Source organism: Dunckerocampus dactyliophorus, chromosome 15 (genome assembly GCF_027744805.1).
Source record: "Dunckerocampus dactyliophorus isolate RoL2022-P2 chromosome 15, RoL_Ddac_1.1, whole genome shotgun sequence".
NCBI lineage: Eukaryota > Metazoa > Chordata > Actinopteri > Syngnathiformes > Syngnathidae > Dunckerocampus > Dunckerocampus dactyliophorus.
Window position 1 is genome coordinate 2,308,945 of NC_072833.1, and position 23,556 is coordinate 2,332,500.

The 23,556-nt window shown below is 42.6% G+C and overlaps 3 protein-coding genes and 1 long non-coding RNA gene across 11 annotated transcripts in view; all 4 read right to left on the minus strand.

Moving 5' to 3' along the window:
• The window catches only part of cacna1c (calcium channel, voltage-dependent, L type, alpha 1C subunit), a 131,763-nt gene extending 126,155 nt beyond the window's left edge, over positions 1-5,608 (minus strand). For 2 of the 3 annotated variants that reach the window (XM_054800062.1, XM_054800063.1), the window contains exon 1: positions 4,698-5,607. In XM_054800062.1, coding sequence (XP_054656037.1) covers positions 4,698-4,755 — 58 coding nt within the window. In that variant the 5' untranslated portion in view covers positions 4,756-5,607. Of the gene's footprint in view, positions 1-4,697 lie in introns of all 3 variants that reach the window. The other variant, XM_054800061.1, reaches the window with a different exon arrangement.
• Positions 5,609-8,388: 2,780 nt separating this feature from the next.
• Positions 8,389-18,780, minus strand: LOC129194734 (uncharacterized). Its single transcript, XR_008573797.1, has 3 exons — positions 14,922-18,780; positions 13,001-14,249; positions 8,389-8,490 (listed from the first exon to the last, which is right to left on the minus strand). It is a non-coding gene; the product is annotated as an uncharacterized LOC129194734 (long non-coding RNA).
• Positions 18,781-18,912: 132 nt separating this feature from the next.
• The window catches only part of yeats4 (YEATS domain containing 4), an 8,346-nt gene continuing 3,702 nt past the window's right edge, over positions 18,913-23,556 (minus strand). Inside the window, exons 1-7 of one of the 2 annotated variants that reach the window (XM_054800071.1) lie at positions 20,052-21,528; positions 19,855-19,974; positions 19,727-19,793; positions 19,568-19,662; positions 19,409-19,498; positions 19,248-19,335; positions 18,913-19,171 (exon numbers count right to left, since the gene is read on the minus strand). In XM_054800071.1, coding sequence (XP_054656046.1) covers positions 19,002-19,171; positions 19,248-19,335; positions 19,409-19,498; positions 19,568-19,662; positions 19,727-19,793; positions 19,855-19,974; positions 20,052-20,102 — 681 coding nt within the window. In that variant the 5' untranslated portion in view covers positions 20,103-21,528 and the 3' untranslated portion in view covers positions 18,913-19,001. Of the gene's footprint in view, positions 19,172-19,247; positions 19,336-19,408; positions 19,499-19,567; positions 19,794-19,854; positions 19,975-20,051; positions 21,529-23,556 lie in introns of those variants that run through there. The other variant, XM_054800072.1, reaches the window with a different exon arrangement.
• Positions 21,691-23,556, minus strand: part of cpsf6 (cleavage and polyadenylation specific factor 6) — a 10,057-nt gene continuing 8,191 nt past the window's right edge. For 4 of the 5 annotated variants that reach the window (XM_054800068.1, XM_054800067.1, XM_054800066.1 and 1 more), the window contains one exon: positions 21,691-23,556. This exon is cut by the window's right edge. The gene's annotated coding sequence lies outside the window, so the exon portion shown is untranslated. The other variant, XM_054800065.1, reaches the window with a different exon arrangement.

The following is a 23,556-nucleotide window of genomic DNA, read 5'->3' on the forward strand; positions in this document are numbered from 1 at the left end:
GATCCAGATTTCAGGAAGTCGTGTCTAAACCCTTGTTGATTAAGAGGTGCATGATGACACGGCAATTTAAGCAATTAAGAAACGTAATGGATCATCCATCCTGCTTTTGTTCCTTACATTTGTCTTTGTGTTGCCTCTGTAGACGGCAAGCGGCAGCGTGTGTTTTTTTTTAATGCTAACATTGTGGCTACCAAGACAAATGACTTGCAAGTAAATAGCGGTGACGTCACAGGACAGTAATGGCTGATGTGCCACGTAGCTGTCAATAGAGCAATAATAATGACTGAACTATCCATGGTGCTGAAACCACCACCAAGGCAACAGCTTGACCCGATCCAAAGTCCATAGCCGCTTCATAACCTAAAGACGCATTTTATACAAGCCTGTGTAACATTGTGTGGATATGTGCGATTGATGGAAAGTACAATCTCGGTCAATCATGACAATCCCCTCCCGTTTCCTGTGAATTACATCCACCTGAGTGTCAAAGAGAGGATTACGACATGGGATTAGCCATCCGTGATGATAGTGCTGTATATGGGCTGTCGTATTTTTCACACCTCAGTTCCTACACAATATTAAATTGCAATATCTGCACACTGAATTGGAATACTGACTTTTTATGATAACTCAAATGTATGCAACAAGCCTCCACAATCTCCTGATGTATCTACCTAAAATGACTACACACCACCGTTTTCTCCTTGCCATCGCAGCTTAGCTTCCATACGTGGCTTGTACTTGCAGTCACGGCCTGTGAGGCCAGTTAATGAGATGCTTCATGAGATTGGCTGTCATTGTGGCAATAGTACAGCTATTTTGCTACAATCTACTGTAAATGGTGCTGTATTAAAGTAGCAGTAGTAGGAGTAGATGTTGTACTTATAACCTATTACAAGAAAACAGGCGTATATTTATTTACCATAACAGTTTTCAACTGTTAAACTTCCTAAGAAGCTATTTCTATAATGTGTTTAGTTGACTGTATTTTGTTCACTGTTTTATAACTTTAGGAAGCTACAGAGTTGGGTAGGTTAGCTCCATGCATGCAGGGTTTCCGCTACCTGTAACTGATATAAAATTAAAATAAAATAAAGGTCGGCACACCTTAAAAATGGGTTGTTTTTTTTATGTTTCACTGCTCTTTATTTTGATAAACATGCACAGGAATCTCCTGTCTGCCCTGTTGGCACTTGCGTATTAGTCTATCTATGCTAACGCGTGTGATCGCTGACGTTTCAATCGCATTTGACGCTCTGGCATCTTTGTTTACACATTTTGCCTGACTCTTACTGCCTCTCTGGCGGCAGCTGGCTAGGCAAGCTACAGGTGGCTATCACGTTCATGGGATAATGCACACTTACTTTTTTAAAGTGTCACTTCACAATCTTGCTCTCTTGTTATGATTATAATACTTCACATATGGCTTGTCCTCAAAACACTAGTTGTGCGTCTACGTTGGTCAACATAAAACACGTAGTGTGTCCAGCTTTAAGATGGCAATGCTATCAGAGGGGTCCCCAACGGGTACCTCGTAAGCTAGCAGTAGCTCACCAGCTGATGTTGAGTAGTTCACCAAAGAATATTTGCTTCACCTCTTAGTATTTTTATTTTTTAAGTGTCTATTCAAACATGACGCCTGTATTTAATGACAAATGAGCACACTGAGTGGAGATGTGCTTTGTAAATGAAGTGCAGTCACATAAAACACAAATAGCTTGCCTTGCCTCGTCAAAGTAGCTTCATTAAATTGTTATTTTGTTAATTGTGTTATTTTGAACTAAAAAATATATTGCTGAACAATTCATGTTCCATGTATTCGTATTACTCTAAAACAGAAATCAAATTAAATGTAGCTTTGTGTCAAACAGTGTAAATGTTGTACTTTTGTACTATTGGACTAAATAGGTCAGGCAACAAAAGGAGGCTCGACATTTTAGACTCTCACTAAGTGCTCTCAGCAACTTTGCCATTAAACTGACAGTTTTGCAAAGCTCTTGGTTGGTTGTTGAAAAAGTTAAATAATTAAGTTAATAAATAAATAAGTAATACAATTAGTTATTTGTCATAATAATTAAAAAATACTTGCAGACACGGCGGAGGTCCGCCCTCCCATGCAGCCCACCACCACAGCTTCAAACAATCCTAGGGGAAACCCCGCATGCATGTACTTACTTTTGAGTGATTTTTATCACAGCAACAGCAGAATTCTAAAGGACATGTAACTTAAATACACTTTACAAATACGACAACTTTCAGCTGAACTTTTTTTAACCTTTCACCACAACTAACAACTAACTGTTGTATTTTTATAGCTTACCAAGGTCTACTTCCAGAACATCTATTTTGGCTCGATAAGCTAAAAACAAATCAAAAAAAGCCAGTGGCAGGAGTGCATTTCAAAGCCGGGCCTTCAGTGGGGACTTATTAATTAATAAGCCTATTAATACATCACATCACATCACAATTATACAAACCATCAATAATAAACAAAAAGGCACTATAACAACATGTGCCATTACAGAATTGGAGATGCAACAAACCCATCCATCCAACCATCTTCTATGCTGCTTATCCTCGCTAGGGTCGTGGACTTTGGTCCCTGGGCTGGTCGCCAGGCAATCGCAGGGCACACATACACAAACAATCATTCACCTTTGGACAATTTAGAGTCGCCAATCCATTTTTTTGGAATGTGGGAGGAAACCAGAGTACCTGGAGAAAACGCAAGAGAACATGCAAACTCCACACAGAGATGCCCAGCGGAGATTCAAACCCAGATTTTCCCAGTCTCCCGACTGTGTGGCAAACATGCTAACCACTGGGCCACCGTGCGGCCCGCAACAAAGCCAGTAATTCCTTTTATCTTCCACATACATCGTCTCTAAACAATTCCAAACTCCCAACATCATGTGGAGCAGTTCAGAATCAATATTTATCTAACAACATGACAAAACATTAAAAATTAAATACATCACACTCACCACTCGCTCGGAAGCACTGGTCTGGAAGACATCCAGCGTATGTGGTGAACAAACTCTTTCCCTGGCTGACGTCTATAAAATATTATATAAGATCACTTATTTCTTCATATAACGCACACAGAACGATGAACAACAACATGTCTGTCTCCTGTCTTTGTGCCAGAACTGGATCTGTTAAGCGCTGCGCTGTTTACGTGATGATGTGGTCAAGTGCGCGGGTAACTTTGAGTGTTCGACACAGGCTTTCAGACGTCAACCAGTCAGAGGACAGAAAAACGCTGACGTTACCGTACGCCTGCGAGCTGGCCCTGTGAGGCCAATCTTATATCTGATTGGTCAAAGAAGCAGACCCATTACTAATAGTGCTAAGTGATATGGGCCAGCACTACTGATTCTGAAGGCCCTGGGAAGATTACATTGACATGGCGACAAATAGAAGCTGAAATCTGATTGGACAAAAAATAGAACATACTCATACACGTGCTGGAAGCAGTGCAGCCGAGAGACGTGCTACAAAATGAAGCTTATAGACAGTTGGGAATAAATTAATACAATTTCATGGAACAAATACTAGAATTTAAAGGTGTAAATGTAGGGCAGTGCTTCTGATAGTGTTGAGGCCCGCAGGGAAGACTTTGCTGGCCCTGATGACACACCGCTGGTTAGTACAACATCAGAGTGAGAACAACGATCAGTGGCGCTGCTATGATGATTGACATCTATTTATCAGTCACCGAAGAGCCAGCTAATGACAGCTCAGGTAGGCGGGACTTAAACAGGAAGTGGCGCAATAATGGAGATTTTTTGCTTTTTAGGAGGTGGAAAAAAGTACAGAAAGGACAACTTTTGAGTACCACAAGTTGAAAAATGCGCCGTTTACTGATATTACTCAGTTTGTTGACTAACAAACTTCTTTTGAGCCACAACTTTGACCACAAAGTCCTCCAGGGCGCTGCATGACATAACATGTTTACGTTAATTAAGGATTAGGGATGACGAGTAGAAGAATGAGCATCACTGTAACACAGATCCAAACACACACATAAACACAATACACACACCACCACCGCTCTCCTCATCCCCTGTTGCTATGGAACCTGTCGCCATGCAAGGCAGGGAGGTCGGCTCCGCTGATGGAAGTGATGGGAGAGCTGGATGATGATGTGGATACAGCAGTGATATACTAGGAATGATGATGCTCCATTTTGGAAGATCAAACTGGGGGAAAAGTGGAGCCTGGCAGGCTGTGTGGGCTTTGCGCTCTGCAACGTGGGTGGAAGGAGGCGCCGCCGCCGCCGCGTAATACTGCGCAATGCAAACAGACTGGAGCCTTTACTGCTCGCCATTGAACACAACACCAACCACTTTCACACGTAAAAATAAAACCAAACTAAACAAAACATTATAGGCTGACAACTGTATTTGGAATAAAAGTGACCTTTTCTAGCCTTTTGATGAATAATATGATCCACCCCCTCCCTGACCTGCCCACCCATGACGCCTCATCTCCACAGTCACACCTACAAGTGTGCAAACATGACAAAAAGGCCTCATCCTCCATCCACGCTGCACGCCACAAGTTCTCACATACATCCAGCCGTTAAAATGTGGGAACCAAGACGAGGAGGGAGGGGGTGCATCTGTGCATCCATCCACCACCCTCCCTCCTTGACATAAAGAGTGACAAGACAGTTAAGAGCTAAAACAACCTACCTTGATGGTTCTCAAGGGTGTCCTCCGGGATGTACATGTTTTTGCTTTCATTTACCATAAATGAAGTCCAGCGTTATTCCTATATGTGAATTGATTAAACAGGGTGGGGGGGAGAGGCCCCCCTCAAAAAAAAGAAAGAAATGAAATAAATAAAACAAAATAAAAAAGGTGGGGAGGGAAGAATGAGTCTGACAGCTTGTGGATATTCCCGTTGCTTTCCCAGCGGGGAGGGGGTGTCTTCGGATGGAGTGAATATTACCTAATCCCCATGATGGAGCTGAAGGCGAGAAAAAAGAGGGATCTGTCGGCGGAACCGGTCGGGAAAACGCACCGGTGCATCCCTCGGTACATCCGGGCCCTAGGCGAGAACCATCAAAACCTGGCAGCACCGCGTTCAATTGGATTTACACCTCCCTCCCTCCCTGCCTCCCCCTCCTTTCTCCCTTTTCGCGTTTATGAAGGCTTTAAAAAGGTCGCAAAGCACGGACGCTGTCAGTGTCGCTGGCGGTGGAAGTGCGCAAAAGACGCATCGCTTGTTGGCATCCTCGCTGGCTGCTGCTGCTGCTGCTGCTGGAGGAGGAAGGAGAAGAGGAGGAGGAGGAAGATTAGAAAATGACAAGAGTGCAAATATTCCATCGCGGGGTTAAATCTCCCAATGGGTTAAATCCACGTATCTACAAGCAGCGGGAAAAACAACAGAAAGGGAAAAAATCCGAAAAGCACACAAGCCAGGCTGTCCTGTCCTCATCCGCGGTCCTCTCTTGTCCCGATCCAGTCCATGGTGGTCCTCACTATGCCTGTGTGTGTTTGTGTGTGTGTCGGTGAAGGAGAGTTTGGGCTCTCTCTCGTCTGCCTCTGCTGCCCCTGCAGCTCTGCAGTCATACACACACACACGCGCGCGCAGACACACACTCATACACCGAGAGACAGCGCGAGAGAGAGAGGGAGAGAGAGAGGGAGAGAGAGAGTGCAAGAGGAGCCCCCTCCTCTTCCTCCTCCTCCTCCTCATGCATGCACACACTTTGACTGTTTCCAGATGTGCGCGTGTGTGTCAAAAAAGAGGAAAAGAGGGTGGGAAGTGCAGGGAAGACCTTCTAGCTGCACAAAGTGGAAGCTGGCAACCACATGATGATGAAGTTTGGGGGGGAGCAAAGAACCACAAGATAAAAAATGAGACTTAAAGTGGGTCATGTGATCACATGAAGTAAAGTGAATCAAGCCCAACGCTGCAAAAAACTTTAGGGTTCAGCACAATTTTCCGTCAGAGAAAAAAGATGTGACAATAACCATAGAACACACTGATACATACGAAAGCCGCTGCAACACAACACGAGTCGTACAGCTGACACAATGTCCTACGGCAGACGCTGACATGGACAACACTCTATAATGCATATACAACATTGCCAGCGCCTTCATGTGCAATCTCCATTTCTTCCATCAGCCAAAGGCTAATTACATGTGGTTCGCTTCCTTTTACGCCTGCATGGCAGTTCATAATGTTAAAATGGGACTTAAATTGCCGCCTATACTGTTAATGAAGGCAATATTTCAGGCATGATGGCCACAGTTTGAGACTGGATTGGATGAATTCACTTATCTGTCAGGAAAATAAGGCTCAAAAGTCACATGACAACCAACAAGCACGCTGATAACCATAGAACTAGAAATGGAGCGTACTGCGACATAGCAGAGCCTCTGCAACACATTATGAATTCAATATCAATTATACACATTAATTTAGCAACCAGATGCTCACATCACATACACTATACTTACTGACTGCAGCAATACCCATAGAACAATGGGAAAACACACTGTGGAAAATATGCCTCCGTCAGCAAACAGGAAAGGTGAGATGATAACCGTAAAGCTAGAAATTTAACTTAAACTGCCACACAAATGAAATCCATGTGAGCAACACAATTAACTTAATATCAACTGCATGCACTACTTTACCTTACCAAGGAGATGCTAACAATCAATAATGCACTTCTCAACACGTATAAATGATAGCAGTACCTCCATGACTCCACTAGGTGACAGTGTACAAACACCTTCCGATTCCCTCTCCACTTTTCCATCATCTTCGGTTTAACGGTATCTTCTTTTTACACCTTTAGGACCATTATTTACATGAAAACAGTGCCTGTACAGTGTCTTAGGCATGATGGCCACAGTATGAGGCTGGAACAGATCAGTCCACTTGACATAATTCACTATTGCCACTGGTTCCAATTGACGAATACCCAGCAACCCCAGAAAGTTTGGGGTTCAAGATGAATTTTCTGGAAAAGGATGGCGCAAAAGTCACACAAAATGTGAACGGCAAACAGGAAGTGTGATGATAACCATAGACCTTACTGTGACAAGTTTCAGCAATAAATATAGCAGATGCTAACATCACACTTAACACTGACAATGAATTCTATCAATACAGAAACCACGCCACAGTATGCAAAAACCATCCTGTTCACTTCCAACATAAAAGTGGGAAACTTCTTTTTACACCTGTATGACTGTCGGGATGTTCAAATGTGACCTAAAATACCACCTATAAAGTTAATACAGACATTTTATTAGGTTTGGTGGCCACAGTTTGAGGCAGGAACTGACAAAATCACATTGCATGGGGGAAAAATGTCTTTAAAATTTAGAACAACAACTGGTCTAATGGGTATTTTTGGGTAAAAAAGGCTGTTAAAATGAGGATATAAGGTGGAATGTGAGGATATGGAAAGAAAGTGGTGTTTATGTGTTGATGCTAATTAAGAAAGAAGAGAGGTTTAACATGTGGACCACCTCACTCTGCTTCTTTTCTCCTTTCTTTGGCCGTGTCCGTGTTTACATCTGGCAGAAAACACAAGGAAGCACTTTTCCAAACCTTAGCAGAGGAATAAATAGAGATTGCAATGTACAGAGAGTTGCTATACTGACAATTGAATTATACAGGATGTGTCAAGTTAGATCATTTTATGTTAGATGACTTTATGGTGACACGGCTCCATATTTGAACAAATATATTCATAAACTGAAGTCATCATTGTGTCCAAACAGTTAACTCCCTGGCAATCTAACACATGGACAGTAAGCTGGTCACAGTCTATTGCATTAGGATGTATGAGCAACATCGCAGAGTTCAAATTGTAATTATAGTGCCAGCCACTCCATATGATTACTATTATTGCCTTTGACACAGAGTACTACTGCACAACGTAAGCGGCATGGTGTCAATCTGACTGCAGGCTATACGCTCTGATCCAGAAGTAAATCTAATGACTCAACTCACCGTGTATTCATTTCACTCCACTCCCACCATCCTATAATAGAATAAAGATTTTTGTCACCCGAGTAAACAGAGGCAGACCAATCGATGTGTGTATAAAAATATACAGTATATGTAGTGCTTTGTGGCGGGAATGTTAATGTCTAAGGCTATATATACCCAACAGCAAACGAGTCACTTTGCTTCTGGGGCCTGTCAAGTGCATAACAGGGCAACAGGTGGCGCCGTGACACTCTAAACACAAGAAGGTTTTAGCCAGTCAGACTTGAAAAAAGTCAGGTACGGAAAAGGAACAACAGCAACAGAGAAGTGAGAAAAATGGGACTCAATAAATGGGTAACGATTGGGTGGAAATAAACACAACAATAAAAATATATAAATAAATAAATAAACATAAAATAAAATATCCCATCCATGCATCCATCCATTTTCCATGCCGCTTGTCCTCATTAGGGTCGCGGGTGTGTGCTGGGGCCTATCCCAGCTGACTTCGTGCGAGGGTACACCCTGGAATAAAATAAAATAATGAAGTATAATTCAAAATAATAATAACTATAATCAAATAACCATTAATTATCAAATAATTATGCCCTGTGATTGACGGGTAACCCCACCTCCACCTCACCCATGACCCTAGTGACAACAAGCGGTATAGAAAATTGATAAATTAAATTAAATTAAGTTAAATTAAACACTGAAACCCTCAATCACTCACTTCCCTTACGTCTAAGGATTTTCTTCTGGAGTGTATTATTATTAGCGCTATTGTAAACAGTATTGGGGCTCTATTACTTTACCTGCCAGTTAAGTGTGCAACACACAAAAATAAATTCAATTATTTTGGAAGAGAGTTTTCACTGTGGCCATAGTTTAAAAAAAAAAAAAGTCAGGTTTTTGTTACCTCAAGTTTGCAGTTTGCCACAATGCCAATCTCCATAAGAAAAACGTGCATTTTTAATCATCGCCATGGAAAGTGTGGATATAGCCTTACTATATCTGATGATTTATTATATAGTTGACTCTACTTGTTAAGGTTCCACTGCCGCAAGTGATTGATTAGCCCATTTTAAGGACAGCATAAACTTTGTGTGGGGCGTAATTGGCATACTCTATCTTGTCAAGTACGCCTGTGTTTTATTAGCAAATGTAAGGACGGTGAAAGGAAGGAAGGAAGCATCCATGGACGAATCTTAGGGCAGGTCGTGGGAACAGACACTTGCACCCAAGGGACTAGGCCTCATATACACAACCATCCTCTGTAATCCGGCCTGTTCTATTTATGAGAGCTCTATATTTGTACGTCTCGGCCCTCTTTTGTAAAGATCCGTTGGTCTCTGGGAACAACAAACACTGAAATGCCACAATCCCATGCGGGGGCGGCCAACAATCTCCCGCTCAGTCAAAGGTGAAGACTGAGTTCGGACGTAAGAGAAGTGTTGAAAAGTTGCAATAAAAGATTGAGACACACTGCAGCACTGTGGGCAGGTCATGTATCTTTTAACCACACTGCCTCATTACTTCCACGACAGAGTCCATCCCGTTATTTTATAGATGGTGTTGGCCAGCCAACCACTCCCGAGTTCTCTAAATAGAACAAATGTATTCTGTAATAGTCTCTATCAATCAAACTGCTATGATTCAATACGTTCAAAGCGTCATGCCAGTGCTTTGACCTGCGTGACTCCTAAGCAGCACCTGTTACAGCGTTTACCTTGTTACCTTCAAACAATCACGCCAATCTGAAAGAGCCTTGTTGATAGTATCGACCTGCTGATGGATGGCTCATTAGGCCCACCATCGACAAACACAAACAGATACCACCCAACGGACAACCATGTACAAATCATACATTACAACGCTGTTATTTTCATGCTAAGGCATTGCATTGCTATTGCTGTAGACTGGGGGCCAAGTGGGGGAAAATGAAAGGATGCAAGTCACTTTTATATTTTGGAAAGCAACACATGTAGATATGCTACGAAGTTATATATAGATTTCAAGAAAAAACTGCATCTCAGCTTTGTGATACAGGTGAACAAGTAGGTATCAACTTCAGTCTGTGCCCCCCCCCCCCCCCTTTTTATTATTGTTTTTATTAAAATTATCCAAATATTTCATCTTTCTCCTTATATAATCTTCGTAAATGTTCTTCTCGGAATATTATGTCTTCAATTCCATAATATTTTGACTTATACTTGAAGAACTATTGAGTCATTTGAATGCCCAATAGTGGTTTTGTACAGTAGCATAAACATATGTCAACATGAGCACACTCATTCCTGCATAATAAACGCAAGGCAGCCTTTATGCATCCCATAATGCCCCCTAGTGCACTTCATGTGAAATGTAAGGGAGGACAAGTATGTCTGCAAATCTACGAAGGCATCCAAGACTAAAAAAAAAACACATATTGACACAAATGTTACTGGACTGGAAGGATAAAAAAGTAAAATGACGTCATGGCCAATGAATAAAACTTAGATTGCTGAGCATGTATGCATGCATTTAAATGTAAGGTCTAAATATTTTATACTTTTAATATACAAACAAAAGTAATTTGGCCGTTGGCAGCAGATTCGTGAGCTCATCGATCGATTTTTTTTCCTCTCGATTGATACGGCTGAGATCCTGCGTGCTACCACGCAACTACTCTGGCCTGCTTGTTTACAATCTTCCCTCTGCAGTAGCCCATGACAGTTGGAGCCAGCTACAAAACGCATTACTTTTACATTCACATTTTATCTAAATAATTAACGTGTAGTTGTCCTTGTCAGACATTCATCTATGATTTGACTTCCGCCTCGCGTCGTCGCTCTTGCCGCCGATGCTAGCTAGCGAGCTAACGCTTCCATAGGGAACAATGACAGCGACGTATGCCGACAGTGGCGGCGGTCTGGCGGCCAGAGGACTGGATATAAGCCTGGCTGCGTTACAGCGTCAGGATCCATACATTAATAACATCGTGGACGTGGCGAGCCAAGTGGCTTTGTATACGTACAACAACAGAGCCAATGAGTGGGTAAGGTGTCAACTATGCTAGCTGCTTTGCTTAGCATGTTGGCATGAGCAAAGCAGCATCCCTTACGATGACCTATTGTAACATTCATCAAACCATTTTACACATTTGACGGTCTGTATTATTAATTTAGTGCAACATGCTTGCTGTGACGTTTTTGAGTGCAATGTTAATGTGTATAGAACGGAATAGCCGTAACAGTGGTTAAGTGCCTGCGTTTGAAGCAGCACGCTCTTCTTCGTGTGAATATTTCCCGTAGAAGAAGAGTGGGCCTCCATTACAGCACCTTATATGCTGTGCACACATCAGGAATGTGCAGAAGGCTCTACTTATAATCAGGTTGCAATCCACCAGTGAAAAATGTGAACACTGTACTTTTAATTTCCCATCAAGTTTAAAGATTTAGTTCAGGAGTGCATTATTATTGCTACTATTTATTGGGGCTCTACTAGTTTATTTAGTGCGGATGCTCCTATTAAACATGATATCTGTAACTTTTTCCCAGGAAAAGACAGAGGTGGAAGGCACACTTTTCATCTACACAAGGTAGTTACCTCCATTATTTCTCTAAAATATACACAGGCGTACGACAACGAAAATGCATTGACTTGTCCAACTTTTTTTGCTGTTTTTTGTAAGACTGGCGTCTCCCAAACATGGCTTCACCATCATGAACAGACTCAGCATGGAGAACCTGACCGAGCCCATCACAAAAGACTTGGACTTCCAGCTCCAAGACCCCTTCCTGCTCTATCGCAATGCGCGGCGTAAGAACAGAGACTCAAATGTTATGTTAAATAATCAAATGTTATGTTAAATAATCAAATGTTATGTTAAATATAATTTTTTCCCCTAAGGAAATACATGGTAGACAGTGTATCTTACAAGACTGCAGTCTATTTGTGACGGGAATCGCTGAATTTGCATCATTGGCCATGACGCACTTGCCAAAAGCTGCTCGTTGAGAAGAGCGATGTGTGCTTTCATGTCAGAGTCACCAGAATACTCGTCATTAGATTTGTTGCTTGTCACTTTTTTGAAAAAGAGTATCTAGGGGGGTCTGATTGCTCGCTAAATGTAGCGACAGAGTCGTTCAGTTGACAACAACGATCCAGCCTGATCGTTTTTGTTATTATTATTTTTTGTTATTATTTGTTATTCTCTGGCAGATCTGGTGCGTTAATGTGTTTATGAGCACGGGCAAACAAACAAATCAATTTGTACCGCTAAAAAGATATGAATGTATGGGAAACACTGGTAAATGTATGTAAAACAAGAGTTGGACCTACTTAAGGATGAGAAATCCCCAAAATGGATGAACAACTTCCTGTATCTAAAGAAAGAAAGCTTCCATTTAAGGCTCCGCTTTTATCAGTCAACTTTGAAGGCCTGTCAGCACTACGATGGCAGCCAGCAGAGATTAGATGCATCCCAGCAGCAGTCACTGATAATGCACCAACACACACACGCACCTTTCCTCCTCTCACACACGCTTGATAAGGCTCACTAAAGAGGCAGGTGGAATGTCTATTTATAGCGGAATGGCTTACTTGGTGGCTGTTTGCCGTGATAAAACCACAAAAAAACAAATCCGGTGACTCAGTCGGTGCTATTAGAGAGAAACACAGATAAGGAATGATTGATGGCTGTAATCAAGCCTGATGTTCTAGCCTTTTATTTGGCCCTCATTGGGGGTCTGCAGATGTTAGCATGACGAAGAGTTCCCGGCTATAAAACGTACAGTATCTCCGTCATGTTTATGTGGCACTACTGCAGACTATTCAAGGTCCAGATGACCTCCGCACAGACAGGGGTCCTGGAATATCGTCATTAGGCAAACACGTCGCCCTCGCTCATGCCGTAACTTCCCAGAATGGTGGTTGGCGCTAAAAATAGACTGCACATGGCAATAAATGTGCGTGAAGCAAATGTGTTTAATTTCCGCCTCATATTCACCACCTTTCTTTCGAGATTCTAGCACAAGCAGGTTTAAAGTCGTACCTCCAGGTTGCACGTACGTGTAGCCCAGGTTGGTCTCGGACACCAGGTGGCCTTTAAAGCGCACTTCGGGTTCCTCCTGCAGCCGTTGGTGCTTGGGTTTCCTGGTGAAAAGGCCTCTCAGCATGGTTGACTCAAAGTCGATGCCCACCCAGTAAAAGCATGGAGGTCCTCCTGTAAATTAACGCATGGGCGCCTGCAGTGTCCTCAGTGCCATATTTCGGCAGGAAGTGGGTGCCTGCAAACTCAATCTGGACTCAAATTAGAGCACAAGTCATCAGAAAGGCAAATCCTGGTGAAAAGTGAAGTTTGACAGCACAGGAATCTTCTAAAACCTCCCCTGAAGTCGTCCCTGTGAGTCATACAACGGAGAGATGTCCCACTCGCTTCTCTTTGGTGACTTAAGCCCCCTCTATCTCCCCTCACTCTTTCACACACTCCCTCTCCTCTCCTCTCCTCTCCTCTTCCGTGTTGTGGACCATCTCGTCCCCACTAACACACCCATCTTCTTGCCTCTCTCTGGTTGGGTTCCATCCCCAGTGAGCACTAAGTGCGTCCAGCAGGCAGTGACTTATTTGGTGCTGGGCTGACTTTTTCCCAGGCTCCTTGGTGGCCGACTTTGCGTGTTGTTGTGCAAACATACGCGGCCCGTTAGGACTCTGCTGGGCTGCTGCGTGATGGCAGAAACTTTTAGGAAGAAAGCACAATGAATTTCTCTCGGGGATGAAAAAAGTATCTGTCTGTCACAAAGCGAATCTCATTCAATCGTCTGCTGACCTTAGCGGGCCGAATGAAGCAGCCATTTTCATTATGTGGCAGACTGATAACTTAATTTTTGGAGGCAGGCCTTTGTTGCACATATAATAAAAAAAAACATCCCACCCTCTCTCCCCAGTGGTTATCCACGGCATTTGGTTCTACGACAAGGCGGACTGCCAGCGCATCGCCCAGAGGATGACAACGTAAGCGCTTGCGTAACTCTTGGCTCGCTCATCTCTTAAACTAATTATAACTAATGATTACATTGTAAATTATCCTGTGTGTGTGTGTGTGTGTGTAGTCTGACCCAGCATGAGCAGGCGGCCCAGTCTCAGGGCGGTTGGTTGTCCCCAGGAAGAGGCGCAGCAGGGCCGTCATCATCATCATCATCAGGAGGAGGAGGCAGCATGGGCGTTGTCCAAGGTGAAGAAGGGAAGGTGGTGGACATCATCCAGATGTTGACCAAAGCGCACACAGAGTATGACAAGGTAACCTAAAAAAAAACGAATCATCATCACATAAATGTTAGCAATGCACAGATAGAATGCAAGTATGCCCCCTAGTGGCTGTGAGCAGCATAAGGATGATATCGGCTTTATTTATTTGCTTTTTTTGGTGGGGTGAAAAAGTGTAACATTTATGAGTGTTCTCATTGAGGAAAACAATGGTTCACTCTTCACAAATGAGATGCGGGTTTTGACCCTCATTTGAGTTCGATTTGTTTTGTGATGTTGGAATGAAGTGTAGTAAAATAAAGAGATTGCATTAGGTGATTCCCTGAAGATCATCTTTAAAATTATATATTTATGTATTAATGCACAGAGGGAACTAATTTAACTGATGGAAATTTTTACATTTAGTGCAGGAAATCAGAAAATAAAGACATTTAAATTTAATATTTTATTTATTTTTTTTAAAGAATAGTCAAGAAAAATTACTTTTTTAAATTAAAATTATAGAAAGTAAAATACACAAGAAAAATGTGGTTTAATGCATAGTGGTATTGTCAGTGTTTGTCTCAGTCACACAATATGAAGAAATAAGAATGAAACGTAAATGAATAAGAAGACAAACACATGAACACACAGAAGGATTAGTGTTGATGCTCTCAGCATTCACACAATAGGAAAATAAGACTAGAAGGGATGAGGAGGAGTTTAAGTACCTCGGGGTCTTGTTCACAAGTGAGGGAAGGATGGAACGAGAGTTGGACAGGCGGATTGGTGCGGCGTCTGCATCGGTCCGTTGTAGTGAGGGGAGAGCTGAGCTGAAAGGCAACACTCTCAATATACCAGTCGATCTACATTCCTACCCTCACCTATGGTCATGAGCCTTGGGTAGTGACGGAAAGGACAAGATGGCGGCGTACAAGCGGCTGAAATGAGTTTTCTCTGTAGGGTGGCTGGGCTCTCCCTTAGACATAAGGTGAGAAGCACTGTCATCCAGTAGAAATTCGGAGTAGAACTGCTGCTCCTCCGCATTGAGAGGAGCCAGATGAGGTCAGTCATCTGGTCAGGATGTCCCCGGACGCCTCCCTCAGGGCACGCCAGACCGGTACAAGGCCTCGGGGAAGACCCAGGACACGTTGGAGAGACTGTCTCTCAACTGGCCTGGGAACACCTTGGGATCTGCTGGCTGGAGCTGGACGAAGTAGCCGGAGAGAGGGAAGTCTGTGCTTCCCTGCTTAGGCTGCTGCCCCCGCGACCCGACCTTGGATAAGCGGTAGAAGATGAATGGATGCATGGAGAATAAGACAGTTTATATAGACGTACTGTATATTTTTAATATGAGTGTAAATCAGAGTGGAAACGTCACCCCGATGGTGCTGTACATTATCAGGGTTCTTTATTTTGCATCCTTGCAGGAAAAGTCTACATCAGAACCAAAGGAGATCGGTGGCAGCAGTGTTCTTTACGGGAAGCCCAACCTCATCAAACCCATACCTGTCAAACCCAACATTCAGGTACAACACCTACACAGCACCTCTTTCACCTGCATCCACTTTACTGGCCGTCTCGTGCTCCTCTTTGTTAGGACGGTGATGGCAGTGAGAGCAGGTCTCTGTCCCTGGCCATGTTGTTTGGATCTCAGCATCAGTGCTCCTCCAAACATGACCCCGCCCTTCCTGGGGGAGGAAAAGCCACTCGGCCCCCTGTGGCCCGCACCCTCACCTATGAAGCCGCAGGGGGGCAAAAAGTTGAGGAAGATGCTTCACCCCATCAACAGCGGCAGCAGCAACCCTGTCCTGCCATCCAGAAGCTCATGCAGGGGCAGAGGGGTCCGGCAGGGGGGGTCCTCCAGACGCTGTCCGAGTCCCCGGAGAACAGGCTCTGTGACAATGGTGTCCTGCTGGACGAACACCACCACCACCACCATCATCATCATCATGCCCCCTACCACCACCAGCAACTAGACCCAATCAAGAGACTTTTCCAGTATCAGCCCCCACCTCATCCCCATCCTGACCCTTGCTGCTCCGCCCCCTCACAGCTGAGCTCCCTCCTCTCCAGTCAGCCCATAATGGCCGCCTCAGCGACGTGTCCTCACCAGCCCCACATTCCCGGCATGCTGCCTCCTCACGAGCTCCTCCACAAGCTCCAGCTGGTCCAGCAGGAGCAGAGCTTGACCCCCCCAGAGCCCTCACGTCTCGGACCCGCTCTGGCTCCCCGGTTCCAGGGCACAGTGGCGTCAGCAGCAGGTCAACTGGTTAGTAGCACTCACCTTGGACACTTCATTAGGTACAGCAATTAGCTTCAAAGTAACTTCACGTGGTGCATTCAGGCACCTTCCCCCCAGAGGATCCCGGGCAACGTGGCCCCGACCTTGCTACTCTCCCCCAGCGTCTTCTCTCAGGTGAAATCGGACGGTGCCCTGCCGGCCGTGTCTCAAGACTCCACCCCCTCTAGAGTCTTGTCCAGAAGCCAACTCCAAGCCACCTTGCTGCACCTTATCAAGGTACCGCTTTTCAAAACCACACGCAGACAGTAGATGTTAGATATATAATGTCATGTTTCCTTTCAGACAGACAGCTCCTTCCTGGACGCCATCTATGAAGCCTACATCAGCCAGTTTTGCCACCCATGACACTTTTTACCCCCCCAAAATATGGACTTCCTGTTCCTCTGGATCCCACTGACACACCCAAATGCACCGTTATATGCAAAGCTTTACATTCAATGGCGAAATAGACTCTCTGTGAAGGAAAATAATGCTCGAGGGTTTTAAATTATGCTCATGTAGCAGCGTTTCAAAAGTGTAGCCGTTACACCAGCTCCAGTTTTACACTGAAAAAAAAAAGTGCACCGTGTTGTGGGTGTTTTTTTTTGTTGTTTTTTTTTTTAAGTTTACTACCTACATGCATTCAGTTTAAGGTGATTTGGATTTTTTTTATTTAAACAGTATCCATATTTAAAACTACATAAAACATTATTTTTATGTGGTAATATTTTATTTTAACTTGTTAATTTTTATTTTTTATTGTTTACACCAATATGTGTTGTGGATGCTCTTTTTAATTTACTATCAACATGCATTTTTTTTTTAAGGTGACATGTCCTTTTGAGTAAAAAAAATAAAATTGAATAGCTAACTTTAGCACTCAGGCAGATTTTTAAAAATAATTTTAATTAGTAGGTATATTTCTTACATTTTTTAATTTGTACTGTAAGTGTTTTGTTTTGCATAATTTTCCACTTAAATGGCATCATTCATCATAGCAAAGCTGCACTACCTCACAGAGAGCTACTACGGTCAATGCATTCACAATATAAAAAAACCCTTTTTCCTTTTTATACTATCCTGGTGCACACATATGAGCAATAACACACAACGACCGCAATGCAAGATGCACTGTTCAAAATGAGAGGGTTTTTGCTTGTGCATATTTTTCTACTGGAAAAGCAAAACCAGCACTAGATTTAAAAAAATGAAAGAGGTGGCAAAAACCAATCTATATTTAGGATTCATGTTTTTGCTGTGGGAAATGTTAGATATTTTTATGACATGTTTGGCTGTAACAGTTTCCTTTTATTGGGTATTAAATGTTCTTCAAAGTTCTGTCATTTGTCCTCATGTCACCGTCAGAAGGCACAGCTGTGCCTGTCAAAAATATTTTGCTGTGTGTTCGTTTAGAAACTTGTGCCATGGAGGACTGAGACACTGCAGGTTTTCTTTCCAGCCAGTCACTAAAGCAGGTGATTTTAATGATCAACACCTTCAGTTTGAGGGAAGGAGCTCATCAATTAAATTACCTGCTGAAGAAACTGGCTGGAGAGAAAACCTGCAGCGTCTCGGCCCTCCAGGGCACAAGTTTGACACGTGGTTAAGACCTACAACAAAACATGCTAAAGGCTACAAGTTAATTTTATTTTTACGTGAATTACCGCTAAACCATAGAATAAATATTCTTACATTAAAGTAGCGAAAAAAGCGGGAAAACACCTTAATTGCGTCCCCCAGAACTCACCAGCAGAGTTGAACGTTAGCTTGTACGCTTCCGGTTTTAACTTAAAGCTGCACTGAAAATATAAAAGGCGTGAGTGTTTCGACCTACAACGAAACATGCTAAAAGCTACAAGCTCGTTTTGTTTTTTACGTGAATTGCCGCTAAAGTAAATATATAGAATGAATAGTCCTACAATTTATGTAGCAAAAAAGCGGGAACACACACCTGAACTGCGTCCTACAGAACTGAAGAGCAGAGGCGAACGTTAGCTTGTACACTTCCGGGTGTAACGTAAAGCCGCACTTAATGTGCAACTTAAACCACTTTTTTCCATTTCATATATTTAGTGTTTACATTTACCTTATATATATATATATATATATATATATATATATATATGTGTGTGTGTGTGCCGTACAACTGCCTCCTTTGGTGCGTTGCAGTGCGTTCAACACTGGAAGAATTTGTAGTTTTTCGTAAATGAGAAATACAAGTACAGTATGCGATTAGAGCATATGTTTAAAACAATTATAAAACTATTATGCCGCTCTTTAAGAAATCGGATTTGATGTAAATAGCATCATTACCTGTATAACTCTTACTGCGGACCAAGACACCATATTTGCTCGACTTTCCTTGAACTAGACGAAGCACATCCATTGATCAGTGAAGACAGTGCTCAACACAATGTTAGCACTTTTTTATGGAAGTGTAAAAAAAAAAAACAATACAACCTTACACAGTCATATGCGGGGAAAGCCAGTCAAATGCGGGGAAAGCCATTTTTGATAGAGCAGACAGTCAATGCTCCTTGTGTTCTCCATCTTCCTCCAGTTTCCTGATCTCCATCTTGAGGTGGTTTATGTTCTCCCTGCTGGCTTTCAGCTTGTCTTTCAGCTCTGTGATCTCCTGGCTGGTCCTCTTCTTGGCCCCCTCCATTTTCTCCTTTGTCCTCTGCTCCAGCTCGCCGACTGCACGAGAAGATGGACCGATATTGAAGCACTAATGATAAAGACAAGAATTATAATGGTGTGTGTGAGCACATACACTCAGTCTCATGTTTATAGGCTCCCAGTGTGAGTTGTCTCGTTGTGGTCAGGAGCTGCTGCATCATGGCTGTGGGATCCTGGAAGATCTGGGCCAAAAACAAGAAGGAAAATATGAAAACATGCCACACATCCAGTCTATGTACACAAACCTAGCCTCACCATTTCATCATAGAACTCTGACACCACAGTCTTCTTTGGCATGGCACTGGAATCAGACTGGAAAAGCTTCAGCAGATGGTAAAGCGTCACCTGAAGAACCAAAACAAGAATATTTAGCATGGCGAAGTGCATACTGTGGGTGTGTTCATGTGTCCTCACAGGTCTCTCGTTGGGGTCAATGAAGAAGATCTTGATGATGATCTCAAACTCCCCCCAGCCTGTTTCTGTGATCTCATAGGGAGGCTTGGTCACCACTGCAGAGCACACACACCAACATGTCAACCTTGCAAATATGCATTTTAAGTCACGCCTACTGACCTCTGAGGGGGTTGCCATAGCTCTCATGTAGCTTGAACTGGATCTTCTTAACATATGCTGACATATCCTGGCAAGAAGCAGCAGTGTGTTGATATTTATATTTGACTGACGTGTACATGCCACCATACCTCATTTCTGTACGGCTTCACGTACACAGACCACTGATGAGTGTGTCCATCTTCTTCTCGCTTCTTGCCGAAGTAGCGGGCAACATTCCCAAACACGATAGGCTTCACAATAGTAACTCCCTGTACAACACCAATAGTGGAAAACGTGAACATCATTCAGCGGCCTCCAATGAATCGGCTCACGCTCATTTGTTTACCTTAACGCGCCCACCGGAATCTGGACCGAATTCAGTCATCTTTTTAAACATATTACACGTGGAATTACCTTAAATTAACACCTCGGAACAATGTAAATGTGTTATTTCTGTTAAAACATGAAATTCTTCATTTATAATGCCCGCCATTTAGTAGGTTTCATAGCAATAGCAACACGGTTTCACTTCCGGTTGAACAGGAAGTGCAACGTGTTTCTTGTCCGGCGTACGTCAGGTCTCGATGAACAGTTCCCGCGTATGTTAACGATTCCTAGTCAGTCTTTATACAATTCACATTGGGATTATGTAAATGCTGGTCAACTCCGTGTATAAGGCTTGAGGACGACTGGCTAAATTCCACCAAGAAACCCAGATAAATTTGAAAAAATTACTAATTTTAATTGACATACCCTTATTTTAAAACTTTAAAGTACTATTTATGGGGCTAAATCATTGGTAAATGCCAATCAAGTATTGGGAAGAAACGAAATTAAAACGTTTGAAAAATAAAAAGTGTCACAAAACCAAATTGAAGTTGCAAAGTTTATTTTTGCGTAGCCTTGATCTTTTTCACACAAAATATTTCTAAAGGCATTGGTAGGAATAAAAAAAAAATACTGTACTGTAGCTCAATTGTTTTTTTCTGTACAAAACGTTTTATTGCCTTGCAAATGTTACAATCAACTGTCAGTTTATCAAGTATTGTCGTAAAAAAGTGACAACTGCACCTGGATGCTTCAGTAGTACACCTGCAAACACTTACCTTGTGCACTGTGGAGAAAAGAAGGGACAAGATGCATCTATACATTCCGGCAAACACACACTCCAGAGCTTTGAAGCACATTGCAGCACAAGCGGGGTGCCTTGGCTCACTTTTTGAAGCAAAACTGAACCACTGGTGTCCTGTTTCACAGTTACTGCACATGATCAACGTAAACATGTAACTCTGACAATATACTACTGCCAGGACAATAGTTCATTTAAAATCTGACTTTTACAATTAACACAAAAAGTTGTTTACCACAGAGATGCTTCCTGATTACAATGCTTTTCGGATGATGGATCTTCTAATGACTTAACCTGAATAAAAACATGCATTTCGTGAAGAAAACTAATCACAAAAGAAAAAGCCACATGGAAATCAAATAACAACAAAAGGAGTCTTACACTAGAACAATACAAGGAGATAAAGTGGACAAAAAACAGAACCGGAACGTGTAAGCAGGCTGTCTTGCTGGGTTAATGCTTCTGCATGTGAAACCAATCCTTATTCTGCAGTATAATTTAAAGCTGCGGTTTCAAAAATGAGTGGAAACTACAGCGGCATCTCAAGGGAATATGCATTTTTTTCCCCATCAAAAAGACGGGATTTAAAAAAACAGTAAAACCAAAGAAAAACTGGTGGTGCCCATTTGGCACAAGTGTACACAAACATTCAAAACAGCAAAATGATGTATCTGTTGGTTCAAATAAGATGCATATAAACATTTGTCAGCGCACATTTCACAATAGTACATTCAAAACTTTTGTCTTACCTGGTGTAAATAAAGGCATCCATTAAATATAAAAGCAAAAGCGACAACATAAAGCATCAGTAAAAGTAAAATACATTTTATATAAAATGAGCCAGCTGCAAAAAATGTACCTCAGTAAACATGTTTTATTACAACACCATCTATTTTAATCAAAAGCAGACATTTAGAAACATACTAAGCATGAGAATGAATGAATTGGGTGACTGGGGGGGGTTGAGAAAACAGCAAACATGTACCCTATATAAAAACTGCTCTCTAAATTGAGTGTACACAGTACAGAAGCAAACAAAAAAGAGAAAAGGATGTAATGTTTGTGTCTTCTATCAAGAGGAAAGGTGGACCAGTTTTATTGTGTTGTTGCCAGACAGAGAAAATAATCACACATCACATGAAATAAAACACCATAAAAATAAGAATGGAAAGATTTTGGATTCATCTGTAGTTACCATGAGTAGCCTTACATATGGTGGAGGGCGAGAGGGGGGGGGGCGGGGTCCTCCATCCACTCTGCACGCTAGATGAACAGACAAGAGAGAAGGATGGGCGCAGGAGAAGGGGAGGAGAGATGGAGGGATGATGGAAGAAGAGGTGGTGTCCATGTGGTTTGTGTGTCCAGTCATGCAGGTTGTGTTGGTGGGGGGCGCAGAAGTCCCTCCTCCTTTTGTCCTTCCATCCAATGGTGTAAAGGTGGCGAGCTGAAAGGTGTCAAAACGGAGGATGGAGTTTGGTCTCGAGGCAGCGCAACAGTCAACACTCTCTCCCCCCTCACCACACGGCTATACAACCACTACACACTGACAGTGTGATGCACACACAAAGACCACGCCGGGACCGAACACATCTCACAATCAATTTGCACACAATGACTTTACATGTACGTACAAGTAATACAGTGCTTTTATACGTCTACTGGCTTGTGTTCTGCCCAGTCCCAGTATGGACATCAACATGTCATGCAAACATCTTTCAGAGGCACTAACATGGATTTCCTGGGACAAGTATTCACATTGTGCACTGGCGTACTGTAACCAGATTGTAAGTAGAGCATCCAAACACAAAAACCAAGAGTCTTTAAGTTACTGAAAACTGCATTTAACGCCACGACAGGCTGTTCATTAGCTAATGAAAATCTGCACTAAAAGCTGTCTTTAATGTCATTTTCTGCCAGACATTCCCACTGCCATGACCTCCCGATGGCAATGGTGTCTTTGAACGTGGCAGGGCAGTGAACCAACGCAAGGGCTTCTTGCAACACCAGTGCCACCCAGGTTGGACGCAAAGGCAAAAAGGCTTTCGATCTTTGTCTTAACGGACACTCAGTCTTAGCGCACATGAAATGTATTAGTCGTCCTTTGTTTATACAGGTACATCTGTCAAATAATGGACACTGCTGTACTATGGCTATCTTTGTTTACACCACAATGTGCAACTTTTACATGCAGCCTATGGGTTTTTCTGCAGGGCAGGAACAAAAGATGGACGACTAGTTAGCCTCTAATTTATTTATTCTAAATCTTAAAGGTTTGAAACCGAGTGAGAAGAAGGACAAAGTAAGAAGCAAAAAATGTGGCACTTCCGCACAGAATGGGAGGAGAAATTACATGAAGACAGATTCAGACATTCTAAGGCTATGGCCTTAAACTTTTCATTAGCGAATGCACAGCCTGTTTTGGAAAAATTGGCAACTCTCATTTTTTTGTCTCTTGCTCCCATTTTTTTGGGGCATTTTGATGCTGCTCTACCTACAATCTGGTTACAATCCACCAGCACAAAATCTGAATGTCCCTCTGGTTTTAAGATTTCATTCAGGTGTGTAGTCATAATAGTTTGCATGTGATGGACATTTTTCCGACCGTATTACACAAAATGCCACCAAAAAGGAGCCATCAAATGTGTTTGTAAAAGTTACTCATTTCTACAATTTGTCATGATTGTGTTTCCTTGATGCAAATTTTTTCCCTGTCGTTGTATGA